This window comes from Mesoplodon densirostris, chromosome 11 (genome assembly GCF_025265405.1).
Source record: "Mesoplodon densirostris isolate mMesDen1 chromosome 11, mMesDen1 primary haplotype, whole genome shotgun sequence".
NCBI lineage: Eukaryota > Metazoa > Chordata > Mammalia > Artiodactyla > Ziphiidae > Mesoplodon > Mesoplodon densirostris.
In genome coordinates, this window is record NC_082671.1 from 78,909,886 (window position 1) to 78,928,771 (window position 18,886).

Genomic DNA, 18,886 nt, shown 5'->3' on the forward strand with positions numbered 1-18,886 from the left:
ATTTTCATGCATATTTGTAATCTCCCTCTACTTTATGCAAACACAGTTTTGTCGCCAACACAGGCGCCAACTGTTTTGTTTGGATAATTGCTCCAAGTCAACCCCAAACTACAGGGAGTTTTCTTTTTCCGAAAGCACGTTTTGGTTAATTTTCCGTTAACCAAATTATATCTTCCTTCAGCACCTCCTTCAGGGTCTCAGCGACGATTTCTGTAAACATTTTCTTCCTTTGAAGCAGTTCACCACCGGTGTCAGGTTTATTATCCTCCATGCTGGGTCGGTTGGAAGGAGCAAAGAAAACAGGAGCTCTGCAGCTCCACGGATCATCTGCGGCTGCTGTTTTTCTTCCAGATAATTCTCTATTCATCTTTTCACAATTGGCTGGTCCTAGAGTGGCTGCACTAACCCGAGTAGAGGTTTGTGACCACAATAGAGATGAGGGGAGAGAGGAAAATGAACTCTCGGAAAACAAAGGTCTTATTTTTATGGAAATGAATAGAAACTCTGAAATAAGGATGAGACATATGGAAAAGCATAAGATATGAACAGAACGTTTTAAAATAGAAGGTCCTCAGAAATGCTCCATATGTCCCAGCGGTATTTAAGGTAACAGAAAACAGTTCATGGTGCAGCTGCAAACGTTCATTCCTGGGGTTCAGGACTCAGTTCACGAAACTGTACTTTCCACGTTGTCTTGAAGAAGGCTTCCTTTGTCTCACTCCTGGGGCTAATTCTTTTAGGGTTAGGGGGAGAGTTACATTAATAAGTTATTAATTAAGATCTTCAATTTTAATTAATTGTATTTCACTCATAATGAAGTGATACATTACTCATAAGTCATCATTTCTCCTCCTTCCCTACTTAAAAGTCAATAGCTAATGAAATAGTTATGAGTCAATAGTTATGAAAACTTCATGCAGTTTTAGAGCCTGTTTAGAGCTTATGGACTCTAAATATTACAGCATAGTAATATTGCAGGGCTTGTAATGAAAACATCAATCTAAAAATGATACAGGACATTAACATGACATCTCCTAAAAGCACAGTTGACATACACCATTAATGCTAGCCAACAACTACTATCTAAAGAGTCAACCAAAAACATTACACAACTTATAGAGGATGTTCAGATTTTTGCCATAGTGTTACAAATGACTTGGGGAAGTCAGTGTGAACATCAAAGAAGTTTTGTTATTTAGAATTCTCCATAGATAGTATGCATCTCAGTATGCTTTTTGCCCTGTAGAAAATGAAGACAATATTTGATTTATCAAATATGAAACTAAGCCACATTGAATGATCACATCAAAATCTGTCATATGCCAGACTTAGCAAAGCAGAGTGCTTCTTTTTAATATCCTGAGCTGGGGTATAACTCAGATCTTTGGATACCTGCCTTGTTTTTTCTAGATTTACATCTTAAACTTGAATTCTGAGAGTGAAATAGAATCAAGAGGAAAGAGAGAGAGAGAAACATATAACCCCACACAAAATTAATGAATCTGTTTTAGTATGTTCAGTAGCACGTCTGTATTTCTGACAGTGAGCATCAGAAATCTCCTGACTTATTCTCCCTTTTAAGTCTGCAATCTCCACCAGGACTTTTACTGTGCTATTGTATTGACCTTCGTTTCTTCATTTTATTTTGTCTGCACAGTCCTGATCAACTAATTTCATTTTTCCTGTTGCTAAACTGTATTTTTTTTTTTTTTGGCTGAATTGACTGGATGTTTGGCTTTGTGTAGACACAGCCTCACTGTAAGTTGGCCCCTAATTCAATAATTCACCATGAAGACTGGTTTTCATCCTCAGTGTGTTGAACAGGCATCTAATCAACCATTAATTTCCTTTTTGTTGGATGAACATAATAACTATTTCTGTCTTTCTTTCTGATGGGAAACAGAGGCAGAGAGGCTTAGGGGCTGCCCTAAGTCAGAAAGGGAGGTTGTAGAATTCAGCTTCAGGAATCCCTATAGTATTCAGGATTGATGTGGTGAGATGAACCTAATAGCATTCTTATGAATTTAGACATTTGTGGTGGAGAGACTAGTTTAAACTTGTAAAGAAGTGCAGTTTCAGTTAATATAATAATAGTGACTAGTTTTGACATCATGGAGATCAATCGGAATTACATTGTTCAGAAAGAGAGGCGTCTTATATATCTGAAATAAATGGAATTTGTGGTGAGTCAGGCCTCAGGGAAGTTCTGAACCAGGGAAAATGAGCATCCTTAAGACCCTCCATCTTGTGCCTCTCCTTCTCTCTGCAGTGTCACCTTTATTTTCTCAGAGCAGATTCTTCAATGAAAACTAAAAACATGGCCTCCAATAACTTTCAGTTCATATGTCACAGCATCCCCTCCGGAAAGGAATTGAGATGTAGTTTCTTAGGTCCTAAGAACAAAAATCCGTTGAAAGAGTCTGATTGTCCAAGCTTGGGTCAATTGCAGGAACCTGGACCCATCAATTGTGAACAGGAAGTAGGGTATCATCTTGAGTGATTTTCCCATTGTAGCTGAAGAAAGAAGAATCTAATCATCAGGAGGCTCTCATTCAAACCACTTAGAGTCATAGGATCATTGACTCATGTGGCTGTCTAAGCAGACAGACTAAAACACAATTACTATATATGTTTAATAAAGCATTGCCAGCAGAGATTTTTCTTTTGGGAATTTGCTTAAATACTTAAATGATTGTTTTTATATGCTAATGCATTTATTTCGAAAATAGTCATTGAACACTCACAGAGTGCAACATGCTAGGCACTGGGTTGGATTCAGAAAAGTACAAATATACAGATTCTTCCCTTAAATAATTTACAAATTTTTTGTTAAAAAATGCACACTCATCTAAGACTTTCAACTGCAATGTGGTTCGTGTCCAGTGGGAATACAGGAAGAACTAGAGGTATTCAGAATTCAGGGAGAGGGTTGTGAGCATGAACAGCAGGAGAAGGCTGCATAAAAGGAGTGGCTCTTACCCTGGGCCTTGAAGGCTGATTCGCTGTAGACAGGTGGACAGCATTCCAAGCAGAGGACATTCCAAGTGGAGTCAATGTACAGAGGGGGAAGGAGGACTCAGTGCCAAGACAAGTGGCTGAGTTGCCCCTGGTATGTTATGTATGCAGTTGTTTTGCCTGGCAAACACTCTTTTCACAGGTGGTTGAGAACTGACTTCCTCCTATCCCTTATCTGGCTATGGCTTGCTCTGAAATAATAGCATATGAATTGGTGAAGCTGCATTGTAGTTGCTTAGTGCCTTCTCTATAGTACGATAAAGGCAAATTGCTCCAGTGCTGAATCCTTCCTTCATGTGCACAAGAATTTCTTTTATTTAACAGAAACTTGTTATAAGTCAAGAGGTGATGAGTTCAGACCTTGATCCAGTTTTATTATTGAAAGTTACTATTTATGTACAAAGGTTTATGGAGCACCTACAAGGATGAAATTGACATATCCCTTCTCTCTCCTCGTGGAGTTTGGAGTAATTTAGAAGACAAGATGATTCAATAAGCAATTTCAAGTGGTGAGTGTCATGATAAAGCAAGTCCAAAAAACAGAAGGATCTAAGCAGTTCAGGGGTTTGGGAAAAAGAATGGAAGGAGTAGAAACTGGTCAGAGGAACAGGGGCTGTGGAACAGATAGAAAGAAACCGTCTAAATGTCAAGAGAGAGTTTGAGAGTATGAGGTATCCAAGGAACTAAACAGCATTCTCTCTCTTCTTTCTCTTTCCCTCTTGTATTCCCTCCCCAACCCCCTCCAGGACTACGACAGTAAGGTCAGAGTGAGGGAGCTGAGATACACATTCTTACTCACTAATCATTCCATTGACTGTATTCTTTCTGATCTCTTAAATAAAAATAAATTTCAACTTTTACTTTCGAATACTGTTTAATAACAAGAATCCCATATTTCTAATACTGAACATGGAACTGCTTCTGATCAAGATCGTCAAGTAAGAAAGCTTGCTACCTGCTCTTAGGTTTAGTATTAAATGCATGTGCTACCATCTAGCTTCATTCAATTCTGCCATCATACTTTACTTTATGTGGCCTTTAGCCAAGATGCAGTATGGTCTACAGACCCAGGCCTTTGAGTTCTTTTACACCAATTGTATTAAACCTTATTGATAGAATTGTCATGAACTTGTTGGCCTTTACCATTAAGAAGACCATTCAAGACTCTGAGCTGTTAAAATATGATTTCTCTTTTCAGTGTGGAAAGTTACACCTATTAGAAGGAGATGCCATTTGGTCTAATGACTACATGTTATTAAATTAATATTTTAATTGGGTTGCCTGGTTATTCTCACCCACCGTGGCCTCGAGGTATATTCCTTAAACATGATCTCTAGCCATAATGTCTGCTCCTGCTTCAAAGAAGTGAAAGGATGTTTGTTAAAAGAGGAGATCATCACTCAAGATCATTGCCTCGCTGGTGTCAGCTGTCAGGTTAATACATTTATTTGGACAACAGTAGGTTCTGACAGAACTTATAAAGTTCTCTTTCTCGGTTGTGGAATATGATGGATGTGCCATACCGGTGACCTTTACACAAGGCCACATGTTAATATTCAGTACCTCCCTTTTGTTGGCCTCAAACAATGGCTGTCATTAAGAAAGCTGGGTTTGCCAATATGCCCTCTGTTAGGATGCTGGACCACTCCTGATTGGTCACTAGGAAGTATCATGTGCCTTTGATGGAAATGACATGGAAGATGTATGGTTGAAGTGCTGTGCTTAGCACCACTGCTGTGCAGGGGAGAAAACCACTATGACCCAAATAGCCCTGCACTCAAACAATGTCGCACCAACCAAAGACAACATATTGGGAAGAAAAATGCTTGTAAACTGCATGTGTTAGAAGATGTATTGGCCAGACGGCCATAGGGCAATCTTTGAACTATTGAAATCTTTAGAAATATTGTTTGGTTCTGAAACAATACTTACAAACCTAATTAATCAAGCATAGATGGTTTATTTTCAGGCTTTCCACAGTGTGTTGCTTTAAGGCAAGAATAGGGTCCGTTGGGTTCTTTTTGCTGTTTCACAGAGGCATGCAAAAACTCAGCATGGGCATTCATGTTCATACAAGTTGAAGCTCTAAATTTCAAAATAATATCTACACAGATCTCTGGTGATCCCTTCAACAAAGGCCAGGGTTGGGGGTATAGCCTGGATTCCTTTTTCAATTGTTTCCGATTCTGTGTGTGACTCTTTTTTCCACCCTTCTCCTAAATTTTATTCATCAGCATCATTTAAGAAAGATCATCATTCCTGTTGCATTCTCTAACTTGAGGGGAAAACACTTTTGATTTTTTTTCTTATAGGATAAATATAATGAAGTGTTGCTTTCCTGAATATGTGCACTTGAATGATGTGATTTAAAATGTTTTCCAGTCTTAGTATCACATTTTAAAAGGATGACTGAGAAACCACACATCCTCAAGGCAGAAAGGTGAGCAACTTGAAAACCATTTTGTGTAAGAAGGCTAAGTAGGGGGCCATCTGGAGTGATACTACAGGCAGGTAGTGGAAGCCCTTTGTGTCTTAAGCAAGCTGTGGTTGAAATAAGCTCATCATTCAGATGAAAGAATTGTCCAAGTGCTTGGTTGCATGCAAAACAGTGCCTGGCCAGAGTTTTAGCAAGACATGAAATATTGCACTGGGTCATGGCAGTTGAATTGCGTGAGTACAATCCCCGAGGGTCAACTCCTGGTTATTTATTTAGAGGCAGGTTATGGACTTTGTGGATTATCTAAGTGTTCCCCACTGCGTCCTCCAGGGCTGTGCCACTATTTACCAGCTGGTTAGAATATGAGGGGCAGAAGAAAGGAAAGGGGTGGAAACTCAACCCATAATCACAGAGCTTGTAAGCAATTCAGATTAAAGATGTGGTGGGAGGAGGGATGTTAAGCTCATTATTTATTGAGAAAATGAAAAAATTAAAACCACAACGGAGTACTGTTTTATACCCACCAGTATGGCAAAAATTGAAAAACTCAGTCAAGTAATAGTAAGTGTTGGCAAGGATGTGGAATAACAGGAAGCCTTATACACTGCTGGTGGGAGTGTCAGTTGGTAAAAACACTCTGGAAAACAATGGATATTGTATAATATTGAAGACATGGATACCCTAGGACTTGGCTATTCCACTCCTAGAGAAACTAGAGTACATGCAACAGAGGATGTGTACAAGAATGTTCATAGCACCTTGTTTGTAATATTAAAAAACAAAACGAAAATGGATTTCATGCATACTCCCATCAATAAGAGAATGGATGAATAATTTGTAGATATTCATGTAATGAAATTAGGTTGGTCTGTGGCTATTTGTTTCCTTTAAACAATGTGTATATGTCATCTATACTCTTTTAAGCATCATATTCAGTTGTAACATGTGAAATGGCCTACATTTGACAGTTTTTGTCCTACAAAACAGCAATTTCATATGGTATCATAATGCTTCCAAAAATAAATAAGGTAATTAAATAAGAAATGTTTTGCACAATTAAAAAAAAACACCTCAGAGACTCACAGGATTATTAGGGCTAGGGAATATTTTAGAGATCATTTAAATTCTTCCATAGATGAAGAAATCAAGGCCTTCAGACATTCATTCAGTGAATCCACCAGAAACCAAACACAGTGGCTCTCAAATTATAGCTCATATTTAAAACAATTCACAGTCTAGTCTGGAAATGTAAAAAACAAAACATTTCAGTACACATCCATGCCCCTGGGCTGGAGACTTTCTGTAATTCAAATGCAACTGAGTAAGGCAGATGGTGTCATGGGGAAGAGGTGGTGTCATGGAAGGAGGGTGAAGTGCATCTGAATGCACTTTGGTTACCTTCTGGTGCCTGATGAGACACCAACTCCATGTGTCCTTTTACTAGAGGAAGGGAGGTGGTTGAGTGATATTGGAAGAAGGAACATCCCTCCCCCAGAGGCAGGGAAGTCACCCTCATACTTAGCAGAGTACCTGAGCTGGGACAAGTTCCTGCCCCTGTTGTGGCCACTTCATGCTCCCACATCCATGGCAGATATCAGTCATTTCCCCATGAACTGAGACACAGCCCTGGAACTCTTAAAAATTGATGTCCCAACGGGTACTGGTATTCAAGAAGAAAGCTGTTTGCCATCCTTAGTAAGAGACAAGACATTAGAGCTGGAATGACTGATTATGGTGAACTGAGCAACATGGACTAATCCCTGAGGCAAGAGAAATGATTATCCCCAGGCAAGTCTGCAGAAAGGGAGGAGGGAGGGTATGAGGTGGACATGGAGAACGGTGAGCTATAATGCTGAAGAGCAGTCCTCTTGAGTTCTTCTTCTTATTAAACTTATTAGACACTTATTAAAAAGCGTTCCCTGCTTGTTTCTCAGCCCCCCAGGTTCTTTCAAGAGTTTCTTTCTGTGTTTGGTTTTCTGTAATTTTAATATGCTATGCCTATATGTAGTAGGTCTTTTGTTTTTGTTTTGTTTGTTTTTGCATTTATCTTGCTGAATGTTCTCTGAGCTGCCTGAATTTGTGGTTTGGAAAGTTCTCAGCCATTGTTACTTCAAACATTTCTTCTGCTCATTTTCTCTTTTTTCTTCTACTGGTATTCCAATTATGATGCATATATTATATCTTATAAAATTGTCCCAGAGTTCTTGTATATTTTGTTCTTTTTCCCCCCATTTCTTTCTCTCTTTGCCTTTCAGTTTAGGAGTTTTTATCAACCTGTCTTCATGCTTGCTGATTCTTTCCTTGGCCGTGTTCAGTTTTCTGATGAGCCCGTCAAGGACATTCTTCATTTCTGTTACAGCATTTTGTATTTCTAGCATTTTTGGAATGTATTTTACTTTTAATAAAAATTGTATAGGGCCTCCCTGGTGGCGCAAGTGGTTGAGAGTCCGCCTGCCGATGCAGGGGATACGGGTTCGTGCCCCGGTCTGGGAGGATCCCATATGCCGCGGAGCGGCTGGGCCCGTGAGCCATGGCCGCTGAGCCTGCGCGTCCGGAGCCTGCGCGTCCGGAGCCTGTGCTCCGCGACGGGGGAGGCCACAACAGTGAGAGGCCCGCATACCGCAAAAAAAAACAAAACAAAACAAAACAAAACAAAAAATTGTATATATTTGAAGTGTACAGCATGATGATTTGATACATGTGTACATAGTGAAATGATTACTATAGTCAAACTGATTGACCTGTTATCTCCTCATGTAGTTTTTAACCATTTTTTGTGTGATGAGAGAACCTGAAATCTACTCTCTAGCAAATTTCCAGTGTTCAGTACAGTATTATTTACTGCAGTCTTCATGCTGGAAATTAGATCTCTAGATTTATTCATCTTCCATAACAGCAACTTTGTACCCTTTGACTTAACACCCTCCCATTTCCCCCACCTCCCTGTCCTTGGTAACTCCTGTTCTACTCTCTGCTCCTATGTATTCAGCTTTTTTATTTTTTTATTTTTATTTTTATTTTTTTTCTTTTTGCGGTATGCGGGCCTCTCACTGTTGTGGCCTCTCCCGTTGCGGAGCACAGGCTCCGGATGCGCAGGCCCAGCGGCCATGGCTCACGGGCCCAGCCGCTCCGCGGCATATGGGATCCTCCCAGACCGGGGCACGAACCCGCATCCCCTGCATCGGCAGGCGGACTCTTAACCACTGCGCCACCAGGGAGGCCCTCAGCTTTTTTAGATTCCACATGTAAGTGAAATCGTGGAGCATTTCTTTTTGATTCTTAGAGTTTCCATCTCTCTGCTTTCCTTACTCAGCTGTTCTTTCATGTTGTCTACTTTCTCCATTAACTCCCTTAGCATATTAATCACAGTATTTGAAATTCCTTCTCTGATAATTCTGATGTCTGTGCCATAGCTGAGTTCTTTTTTTTTTTTTTTTTTCTTTTTGCGGTATGCGGGCCTCTCACTGTTGTGGCCTCTCCCGTTGCGGAGCACAGGCTCCGGACGCGCAGGCCCAGCGGCCATGGCTCACGGGCCCAGCCGCTCCGCGGCATATGGGATCCTCCCAGACCGGGGCACGAACCCGTATCCCCTGCATCGGCAGGCGGACTCTCAACCACTGCGCCACCAGGCAGGCCCGATAGCTGAGTTCTTATGCTTGCTTTGTCTCTTCAGATTGGGGTTTTTTTTTCCCTTGCCTTTTGACATGCCTCATAACTTTTTGTTGAAAGCCAAGCATGATACATCAGGTAATAGGAACTGAAGTAAACAGATCTTTGCTGTGGGTTTTTGTGTCGACCCGACTCGGTCCTGGGATGTTTTTAATGTTTGTTGTAGCTGTAAGAACGAGAGGCTTCAGGTTTCTCCAGTGTTCTCACTGTTGTCCCCTTTCCAGACTTTGGGCTTCCCTGACTACTCCTCCTGAGAGAGAGTCTGTTTCTTGTAGCTCTCTCAGCTGGAATCCACTGTTATTATACTGGACACCTGTTGGTGTGCTGATAAGGTGTGGAGGAGGGGAAACATTCTCTAATCTTATGATTAATCTCAGTCTTTTAGTGGGTCTGTGTCTCTGGCTGTTACCTTAACAAGTGTTTTTTAACTTTTTTTTTTTTTTACTGCTCCTTAGGTCAGACGAGAAGGCTAAAGGAACTGGAGTGGGAAAAATGTCCTTCCCTCAGCTGGGATAAGGATATGCTTTTGTTATGGAGGATGCTCTGGGCATATTTTACTATGATTGTTTTTCCCATGCCTGTATCAGAGCTTTGAAGGGATCTTTTTCAGACTTTCACCTTGAGAAACTAGTGGAGTTCTTATAGACAAAATCCACTAAAGTGCAGGGACCACCTAAACCTGCTGTCCTCAGGAGTTTCTAACTCTCAAGCTAGTCTACACCCAGCCTCCAGCAATTCATCAAAATGATCATTTAAATGTTCCTACCAGAGTAGGAACCAGTGTATTGTTCCAGAGGCTTCTACTCCAGGTAAACAGATCTTGGTTTGACTCTTTGGATTCACCTGTCTCTCCAGAGTTTGGGGTGGCCTTTTGCCCTGCAAACTCAGTTCTCTGATGGGTCCAGGAAAAGTTGTTGTTTTTCGCTTTGTTAAACTGTTTCTTGTTGTAAGGTAGGACTGTCAATTTCCAAGCTGTTTCCATGTTGGAGCTAAAACTGGAAGTCCATTACATGTATTTCTGCCAACACCTTCCCCCAAAATGGGGATTAGCATTATCTATCCATTTTACAGATGAAGGAAATCAAGCTCAGACAGTCTGTGTCTCAACCACTGTACAAAACTCCCAGGCACATCCAAGTTGCCATCACTGTTCACTTAGCTGACTGCTAACTGCCTTCTAACTGGCTTCTGCTCTCATCCTCTTCTGCCCAGCTTTCCTTAGAGAACTTTTTCAAGGGTAAGCGCTGCTGTCGTGACTCATCTGTGGGAAAGTCTTAGTAGCTTTCCATCATACATTGTGCAACTTCTAGACCTCACCTGTCCCTTCTTTTTTGCTCACTTCCATTTAGCCATTGGGTGTAGCAATCTTAGGAATATATCTCAGTCCTCGTGAGGCTGGAATGCTATTCCCGCCTCCTTCATGACTGACCTTTTCAACCTTCGGGTCAGTCTCAAATTCAGTATTACCTTCCCAGGTCTCCACCCACCCATGTTTCTCTGTCTCGGTCCCTTGCTTTTTCCTTGATATCACTCACTACAATTTGTAATCGCTTAGTTGTGCCTTGCTGTTGTCATCTTCTCCAGTTGATTGTAAGCTCTATGAGGGCAGGGACCACATTTGCCTTATTCTCTTGTATCCCCAGGGCCAAATACAGAGCAAGGCACATAGTAGGCATTTGATAAATATGTTTTTGAATGAAGGAATGAATAGAATGGGGCAAACTCTGGATGGGTGGAGAAGATATTATTTTCCACTTGAGTCCTTATTGTCAAAAGAGGCTATTCAGGACCTATAGAGGGAGAGAGAACAATAACAACAACAATAACAACAGCTAAGGCTAACTGAGTACTTCCTGTGTGTCACATACTGCTCTAGACTCTTGTTTATTAACAACTCATTTAATCTGCACCTCAGCCCTGGGTGGTAGTGGCAATCGTTATTGCCATCTTGTGAATGGGGCAATTGAGTCACAGAGCACTTAAATAGCTTGACTTAGGTAACACAGCCAGGAAGAGGTGAACCAGATTTGATCCGAGAAGTCTGGGCTCAGGGCTTGATGCTTTCCAGACCCCTCCCATGGACTCAGCCCCACTAGCTTAAAAACTCTCATTCCCCCACTAGGAGAAGTGGTGAGACTGAGGTGGCAGACTCCGACTCCACTACGTGGTCTAAGAATCCTTTAAAAGTGTGTCATTTGGGGCTTCCCTGGTGGCGCAGTGGTTGAGAGCCCGCCTGCCGATGCAGGGGACATGGGTTCGTGCCCTGGTCGGGGAAGACCCCACATGCTGCGGAGCGGCTGTGCCCGTGAGCCGTGGCCGCTGAGCCTGCGTGTCCGGAGCCTGTGCTCTGCAGCGGGAGAGGCCACAACAGTGAAAGGCCCGCGTAACGCAAAAAAAAAAAAAAAAAAAAAAAAAAAAAGTGTGTCATTGGGGTTTTCGGTACTAATTGAGGACCTATTTAAAGTTTAAGTTTGATTTCAGATATGCAGGAGATGATATTAATTAGCTTTTATGCCTACAGTTAAGGGCAAGATGAGCTCTGGGGAATTAATTGTCTCTGCGTTTCATTTCTCCTTCTAGGACAGGTGCCTCTAGTTTTTTTGTAACATGAACATGCTGGAGTTAGAAGCCCAAGGGAGCAGAAGAGATAGGGCGGGGATCAGACACACAGGAGTTATACACTGAGGGAGAGCTGCCGGCAGCAGGTGTGATGGGGTGCACCCTCCTGCTCCCTGGTAGCCCAGAGGGGCTGAATATGCAGGGGTTACCATATTTGTCTTTTTGTAATGAATAGAAGATGAATAAATCTGCATCTGTCATGATTTATCATGAGCTATTTTGCAGCTCAAGAGAAAGATAAATTGTTTTTGTGAACTACATTCAGCTCTGAGGGTTATCTTATTGTGCCTTGAAATCTCCTGTCTGCCACGATATTATTTCAAAAGAAATTAGCAACAGATGGAAGACCTGTGCTGCAAAATAAGAGGCAGAGTTGTCTACACACTGAAACAACCTGCAAAACTTGAATGTTAGGAAGAATTTCTTAAGATGAGAAACACCCAGGCTTCCCTGGTGGCTTAGTGGTTGAGAGTCCTCCTGCCGATTCAGGGGACATGGGTTCATGCCCTGGTCTGGGAAAATCCCACATGCCACGGAGCGGCTGGGCCCATGAGCCATGGCCGCTGAGCCTGTGCATCCGGAGCCTGTGCTCCGCAACGGGAGAGGCCACAACAGTGAGAGGCCCGCGTACCGCAAAAAAAAAAAAAGTTTTATGAGAATTCTGTAAAAGTTATTTTGGGGGAGGAGGTGCTTTCAAACAATAGGAAAAGAATAGATAGCATTTTATTTTCTTAAAGAAATATGGGAAACACGTGAGGATAATATCAGGGGATTTAAAATTTTTTTCTCAGCACGTTACAAACATCGATTTCTCAAACATCCAGTTATCAGGAGATTTTTTTTTTTAAGTCCCAGCGGGGCAGGTAAATTCCACACACTTGAGCACCACCCTGGCTTTTCTTTGCCTTCCAAGTCTTACTCTGAGGCCATACACTGCTGTCGGCCTCAACGGGAGAAGCCAGACCCCCTTTGGCTCGTCCAGGGTCTCCTGGAGTTTGTCAGAGCTTGAGCTGGAAGAGAGGATGACACCCACAGTAGGCGCACCAGCAAACCCACATTCCCAAAGCTGGCTCCTGGGCGCACCCAGGAGTTGAGTGGGAAGGGGCACAGTTGCCATGGCACCAGAGATGCTCCCCAGGCATCTTTATCCTCCCGGGAAAAGGGGGCCCGGGGCAGACGCCTCTCTCCCCGGCAGTCTGGCAGGAGCGCCCTTTCCTGTGCTTGCGGGTGCTCCCACCCATCTCCCCTCCAAGAGGCTAATCAAGGTTTGCGCCTCTCTGCCCTCCCGCCTACCCCCGCGTTTCCATACAGTTTGTTCACAGGCCCCTCCTAGGCCGGGGGTGAATGCTCACTTACACTGACCACTGCAAGGGAATTGTTCCGTGAGCACTGCCTGTCTTCAAATCAATGCCTGCCCTGAACAACAGAAAGGACCTCAGATGTACTGGTTTCCACAGAACCATGGTTAGGCTTCACAGAAGCAGTTTTGAACCTAATAAATAATGTCAAAAGTCTCTATCGCAGCCAAAAATGTTCCTTTTGAAGGATTTCTAATAGTATTTTTGTTCTGCAGTGTCTTCCAGTGTCACAAAGAATTTGTGCCTCACAGTGGGGATGGGGTACATCACGTGCCACTTCGCAACGTGCCGCCATCAGGGATGGCCAGGACCCCGCTTTGTTTTACTCTCGTAGGTAAACGGTTTCACTTGCCAACTTGGGCCTTAGTTTAAGGATGTTTTCTAAGGGCCTTTTGAGTCTCTAAACAGAGGTTTTGAAAACATAATTGAATGTCTGTAATTTAATAGTTAACATGAAATTTGATTACTCCCAATGTGCCTAGGGGAATTTTCTTCAGGCTATATTAAGGTTTTTATGTCAGAAACCTGAAGCTGGATCCTCTTTGGAGGCCCTGAAACACTTGGAACTAAGTTTAATGCAAAAAAGATGCTTAGGGAATGTTTTATCAAACTGGTGGTTTTAGGCAGTATTTTTGATTTTGGTTAACGTCAGTTAAACATGGCAGCTTTTCACTGTGAGGCGATGCAGAGACTGATTTATCAAATGATTTTATGAGTTTAGGGTTTTTTTTTCTTTTTAATGTGTTATTTTTTTTAACATTCAGAGAGAAACACAAATCAATGTGACCAAGTCATTCATGTGCAGTTTTGCACTCAAGTTTCTTGCAGTTTTCCCACAGGCTTGGATTCATAGAATTTGATACATGTAAAATCCTAGTACACTTTCCCCTTCAGTTCGAGATTTATATATATATATATATATATATAATGCCTATATACTACTATGTGTATACTATATGTAGTATGTCTATATTTAAGATGTCCTCCTGTCTAAAGTCCAAATGTAAGTTTCAAACTTTCAATCGAAATGAAATGTTATAACTGATAGTTGCTTAACATTTAGAAGTCTGTTTAATCCTTTGAGGACGATTTGATTGTTTTTGAATATTATTCCCTAGGAGTAATGCACTTAAAAAATATATCCCCAAACTTTAGCGCTTTTCTTGTTCCAGATTAATACGGTTTTATAATAAATACGCTTTTATTTTTATTATTTATTAGCCTGATTTTAGATAAAAGAATGTATGGGTTATCAATGGTGGTTACTATGGTTTCCTGGGGATATAATGGCATCTACTCACCAGAGTTCTTGCGACAACCATAAGTTCAACTTCATGTCATTTGGTTAGGGAGAAGTGGGTGGGCACACTCATGGGTTTTATGTAAATTTTTGATTTTAGGATATGTTAATTATGAGTTAGCACAATTGATTTTTTTTTCAGGTCAAAAGATCATTGCTTTAAGTGATTATAAAACAACCAAAATTTTATAGTGGTCAAATGCAGGAATAGAAAATGTTTTTGATATATAGTAAATGGATTTCCTCACCTGTGGAAATACAAAATAGTGAATTTACTAAAAAAATACAGTACAGAAGAAGCAATTCTGCTCAGATTTAAGAAAAGGGATACAAGCAAAAGATATAAAATATGTGATACAGGATACTCTAAAGCAATTTCCCAAAGTGTGTTCTGTGGAACACTAGAATTAGAAAGATGCTTTGTGAGATGGAGAAGCTATAGATGAGTATGTCTGGGAGATGTGGCCACGATGCTCCCACTTAGAAAGTCATGGTAATATATTAAGGATCCCCAAAAATCCCATGGCAAAAAATCTGATAAACTCTGTTTAACCCAGTGTTTCCCAGTTTTATGTGATCAGGGAACACCGACGTGTGTGTGTGTGTGTGTACACATATATGTATTTTAAAAATATAACGCCTATCAATACCTTGCAGCGCTAGTGTCCTGTGGAACACAGTTGAGAAAACATTGCTCAAAACTCTGTTCTTAATATACTAGAATCCATGTAAACTGGTAGGGTTCAAGGTAAGGATTTCTTTTCAAAAAAGTGAAGTAAGAATCAGAGCTTAAGAAAGCAGCCCTTCATAAATACCTCCAGGAGCCCATTCTTCCTTGGAGGAATGTAATGAGCTATCTTAATTTTCCTCATTTTGGGTGCACATGGCTGGGAGTTTAGTTGGTCTAACCATGACCATAGCTTAGATAGTGATGGATGAAGAGCTTTTTTGGCTTTGACTGCCATAGTTATGGGCTACAGGTGTCCAAGTCTTTCTGAATGACACTAGAACTTAGACACAAATGCACCAAGGTAAACATAGTTAAATCTTTCCCAATGTCATTATTTATGAAAATAGTGCTGATTTAAGCAGTTATAATTGGGTACAAATCAATTTTAGGAAATAAATAATACGTGTGTGTGTGCTTGAGGACTAGAATGAGGTCTTATGGTATAAAATAATTGTTGCTAAGGTTCTGAATTACAGTTTGCTTTTATTTCTTCAAGGATATGTGGTTTGACTTAAGAGACATTTATTACCACATACTACAACAGGTTTCTAAGGAAGATAATGTGTCATTTTAGGGAAAAAATGTTTTTCTGGAAGTTGCACTGGAAAATAGATATTGATAAATTTAAAAAATTAGTGTATTGAAGAAACGAAATCTTTAAGAGAGTCTCTAGTGAATAATGTTTACAAGTGAGGAACTCTTTTATGATATGTAAAATAAGTAATAATTATGGCATATAACATTTACTGAGTGTGTATTTTATGTTAGGGACTGTTCTAAGCATTTAGAATATATTAATTCATTTAGTCCTCACAACGTCTTCATGAAGTAGTTACTGATACCATTATCGCTACTTCACAGATGAGAAAGCTTTATTTTTTAACAATTATATATACATATGTGTATATTGAAGCTTATGATTATATATACATAAGTTACAAACTATATTGTTATATATTATACAATATTGTTTGTGTATAAAGCTGTGTTATTACGTTCTGTATCATTAGAGCTAATATATGTACATATGAATATGTGTATTCCACCTAATACAGATATCATATATAAATCAGTTTTTATTCCATGCTATTGGTGCCTAAGTGAGGTCAGTAGAGAAACGCTACTTATATCCCTCTCCTCCTTATAACAAAGTGGAGAGTAGGAGGTGATAACTGGGAGTTGATGACATATGATACGTTTGAACACTTTGAAGAGCAGAGTGGGATCAGAGATGATCATCATATCGTTCTTTATGTTTGAAACAACATCATTGCTGTGAATGAAGTCTCAGAAACTCAAGAAAGGGAAGGTGGTTTTGAGGTTTTACTAAAGACGGCAGCAGGTGGGCTTCCCTGGTGGCTCAGTGGTTGAGAGTCCGCCTGCTGATGCAGGGGACGCGGGTTCGTGCCCCGGTCCGGGAGGATCCCACATGCCGCGGAGCGGCTGGGCCCGTGAGCCATGGCCACTGAGCCTGCACGTCCAGAGCCTGTGCTCCACAACGGGAGAGGCCACAACAGTGAGAGGCCCGCGTACCGCAAAAAAAAAAAAAAAAAAAAAGACGGCAGCAGGAACTGACCCACATCAGCCTTGCGGAAGGGCTGGAAGGTTGTACAGGGAGAGCTAATGAAGAGCTAAGGTGCTGGGGCTGACCTGGATCTGAAGAGCCAAGAATTTGTTCCTGTAAACGTGACCTGAACTTAGTGTCACTCCGTCCTTTGGCTGCAGTTTCTTCACTGTTAAGTTGGGATAATGTGTTTTGTTTACTGCAAAGGACACTTGGGGAACAAGTCTGCTATCAAATCAAAGCATTTGAAAAGCAAGATCACTCTGCAAATGCAAATAATTATTTTGATATTAATATCAACAACAATTAGCATAAATATTACCATCAGTTATGCAGGGCTAATTTCAGGCTTATAGATCCAGCTGCCTTACACTGACAGTGAATATTATTTCTGGTAACCAGGTGATCATGTCTCTCTGAGAAGTTTTATATACCATATTCTTCACCTTCATCACAGCATTATGAGGCAAGTAGTACAGCAATATCCCATTTACTGACAAGGAAACAAACACAGAGAGACAAAACAATTTGTTCAATGATTGCCCCCAGCTCACAAGCTCACAGTCATTCTCTATGAAAAACAATGTAAACAGTTGACAGCTCAACAAAATATTCCATTTAGAACATCCAGTTTAGAAGAGTTCAGTGTAGGGTATAGAATGACAGTGGGCAGTGTCGTCTATCACATGTAATCTTTTATCCCAACTATCTATAAAAAGTCTGAAACTACCCAGACAAGGCGGTGGGGAGGAATAAAGCAATGTTGTAAATACCATTGTGATGTTGAGGATTCTAAGTCATGTAGAGACCCAGGAAAGAAGTTGTTTTCAGGAGACTGCTTTTCCTTAAGAAAAATGCTCCAGGGCTTCCCTGATGGCGCAGTGGTTGAGAGTCCGCCTGCCGATGCAGGGGACATGGGTTCGTGCCCTGGTCCGGGAAGATCCCACATGCCGCGGAGCAGCTGGGCCCGTGAGCCATGGCTGCTGAGCCTGCATGTCCGGAGCCTGTGCTCCGCAATGGGAGAGGCCACAACAGTGAGAGGCCCATGTACCGCAAAAAAAAAAAAAAGAAAAAAAAAAAAAGAAAAATGCTCCAGAATTCTTAAGGTGTATGGCCTCCCTATTGCACAGTCCAAGGTCTTTTCACCTGCATCAGTACTTTCCCACAACAAATTTTTGCCATGTCTATAGGCTCCTTCTCTTACTGCTCCCTCCGTATCCTGCAACTGGTGTTTTCCCTCCACTACGGGAATCAATCTGATTTTGTGAGTCAGTGATACTGGGATCAATATCCTAGGTAGTCATTGTGGGAGATTTGAGAAGTGTGATTCAACTCAACCAGCGTGCATTGAGTATTCACCATGTGCCAGACACTATGGGCACCAGCGTGCATCGCGAATGTCAGCTGTAAAGGACACAATCCTTCTCCTTGACAAGCTCCACCTAGTATAAAACTTAGTTCTTTCATTGATTCATTCATTCTATCAAATGTATTAAACACCCACTTATATGCCAGACACCTTCCACTGGGGATATAATGGTGAAGAGCTATTTTGGTCAAGTAAAACCTAACTGATGAGACATGAAATAATAACACAATAATGTTCAAGTCTGTAATCCTTTAGCCATAATTCCAAATTCCAAAATCTCTGAAAACTGAGTTCTTTTCTAACTCATTTGGTGTTAGTATCACCCAAACCGAAGTGAGGCTATTTATAGCCTTTATTTAACTCAGTGTGAATATTCATGTATTTTGATGAAGATGTGTTAATATAATTGATTACGGGGTGTTACTTGGGATCCTGATGGGACAGTGTTATGTAATACATGATTTATGCACCATTACATAATATATAGCTTGTGCACAATAATATACAAAAAAAAATTAAGTTCCAAAACTTAATTGACCTGCAGAGTTTTGGCAAAAGGATTTTGAAGTTGTCTATTGAATAAGTGCAGCGAAAACTTAGAGAAAGAAGTCAGTTTGGGTTGGAGTAATCATAGAAGGGCTCCCATAGCAGGATTTAAACTTGATTTTGGAGAGGTAGGATTTGAAAGGACAAAGTGATGGGTAGTGCAGGAAGTAGCAACCAGGGACAGATCAAACTTTGTGGAGCCTGAGCTTATATATTTTGAGGGGGCCTCTTTAAGAAAAAGAATACAAAATTATGAACATAGTTAGGTAGAGGGCCTTG

General features: G+C 41.0%; 1 protein-coding gene across 1 annotated transcript in view; it reads left to right on the plus strand.

Annotated features, from left to right (window-relative positions):
• The window catches only part of C11H12orf42 (chromosome 11 C12orf42 homolog), a 48,332-nt gene extending 35,231 nt beyond the window's left edge, over nt 1-13,101 (plus strand). Inside the window, 1 exon segment of the mRNA XM_060114231.1 lies at nt 12,654-13,101. Within this exon segment, the coding sequence (XP_059970214.1) occupies nt 12,654-13,101 (448 nt within the window).
• Nucleotides 13,102-18,886: the final 5,785 nt, after the last annotated feature.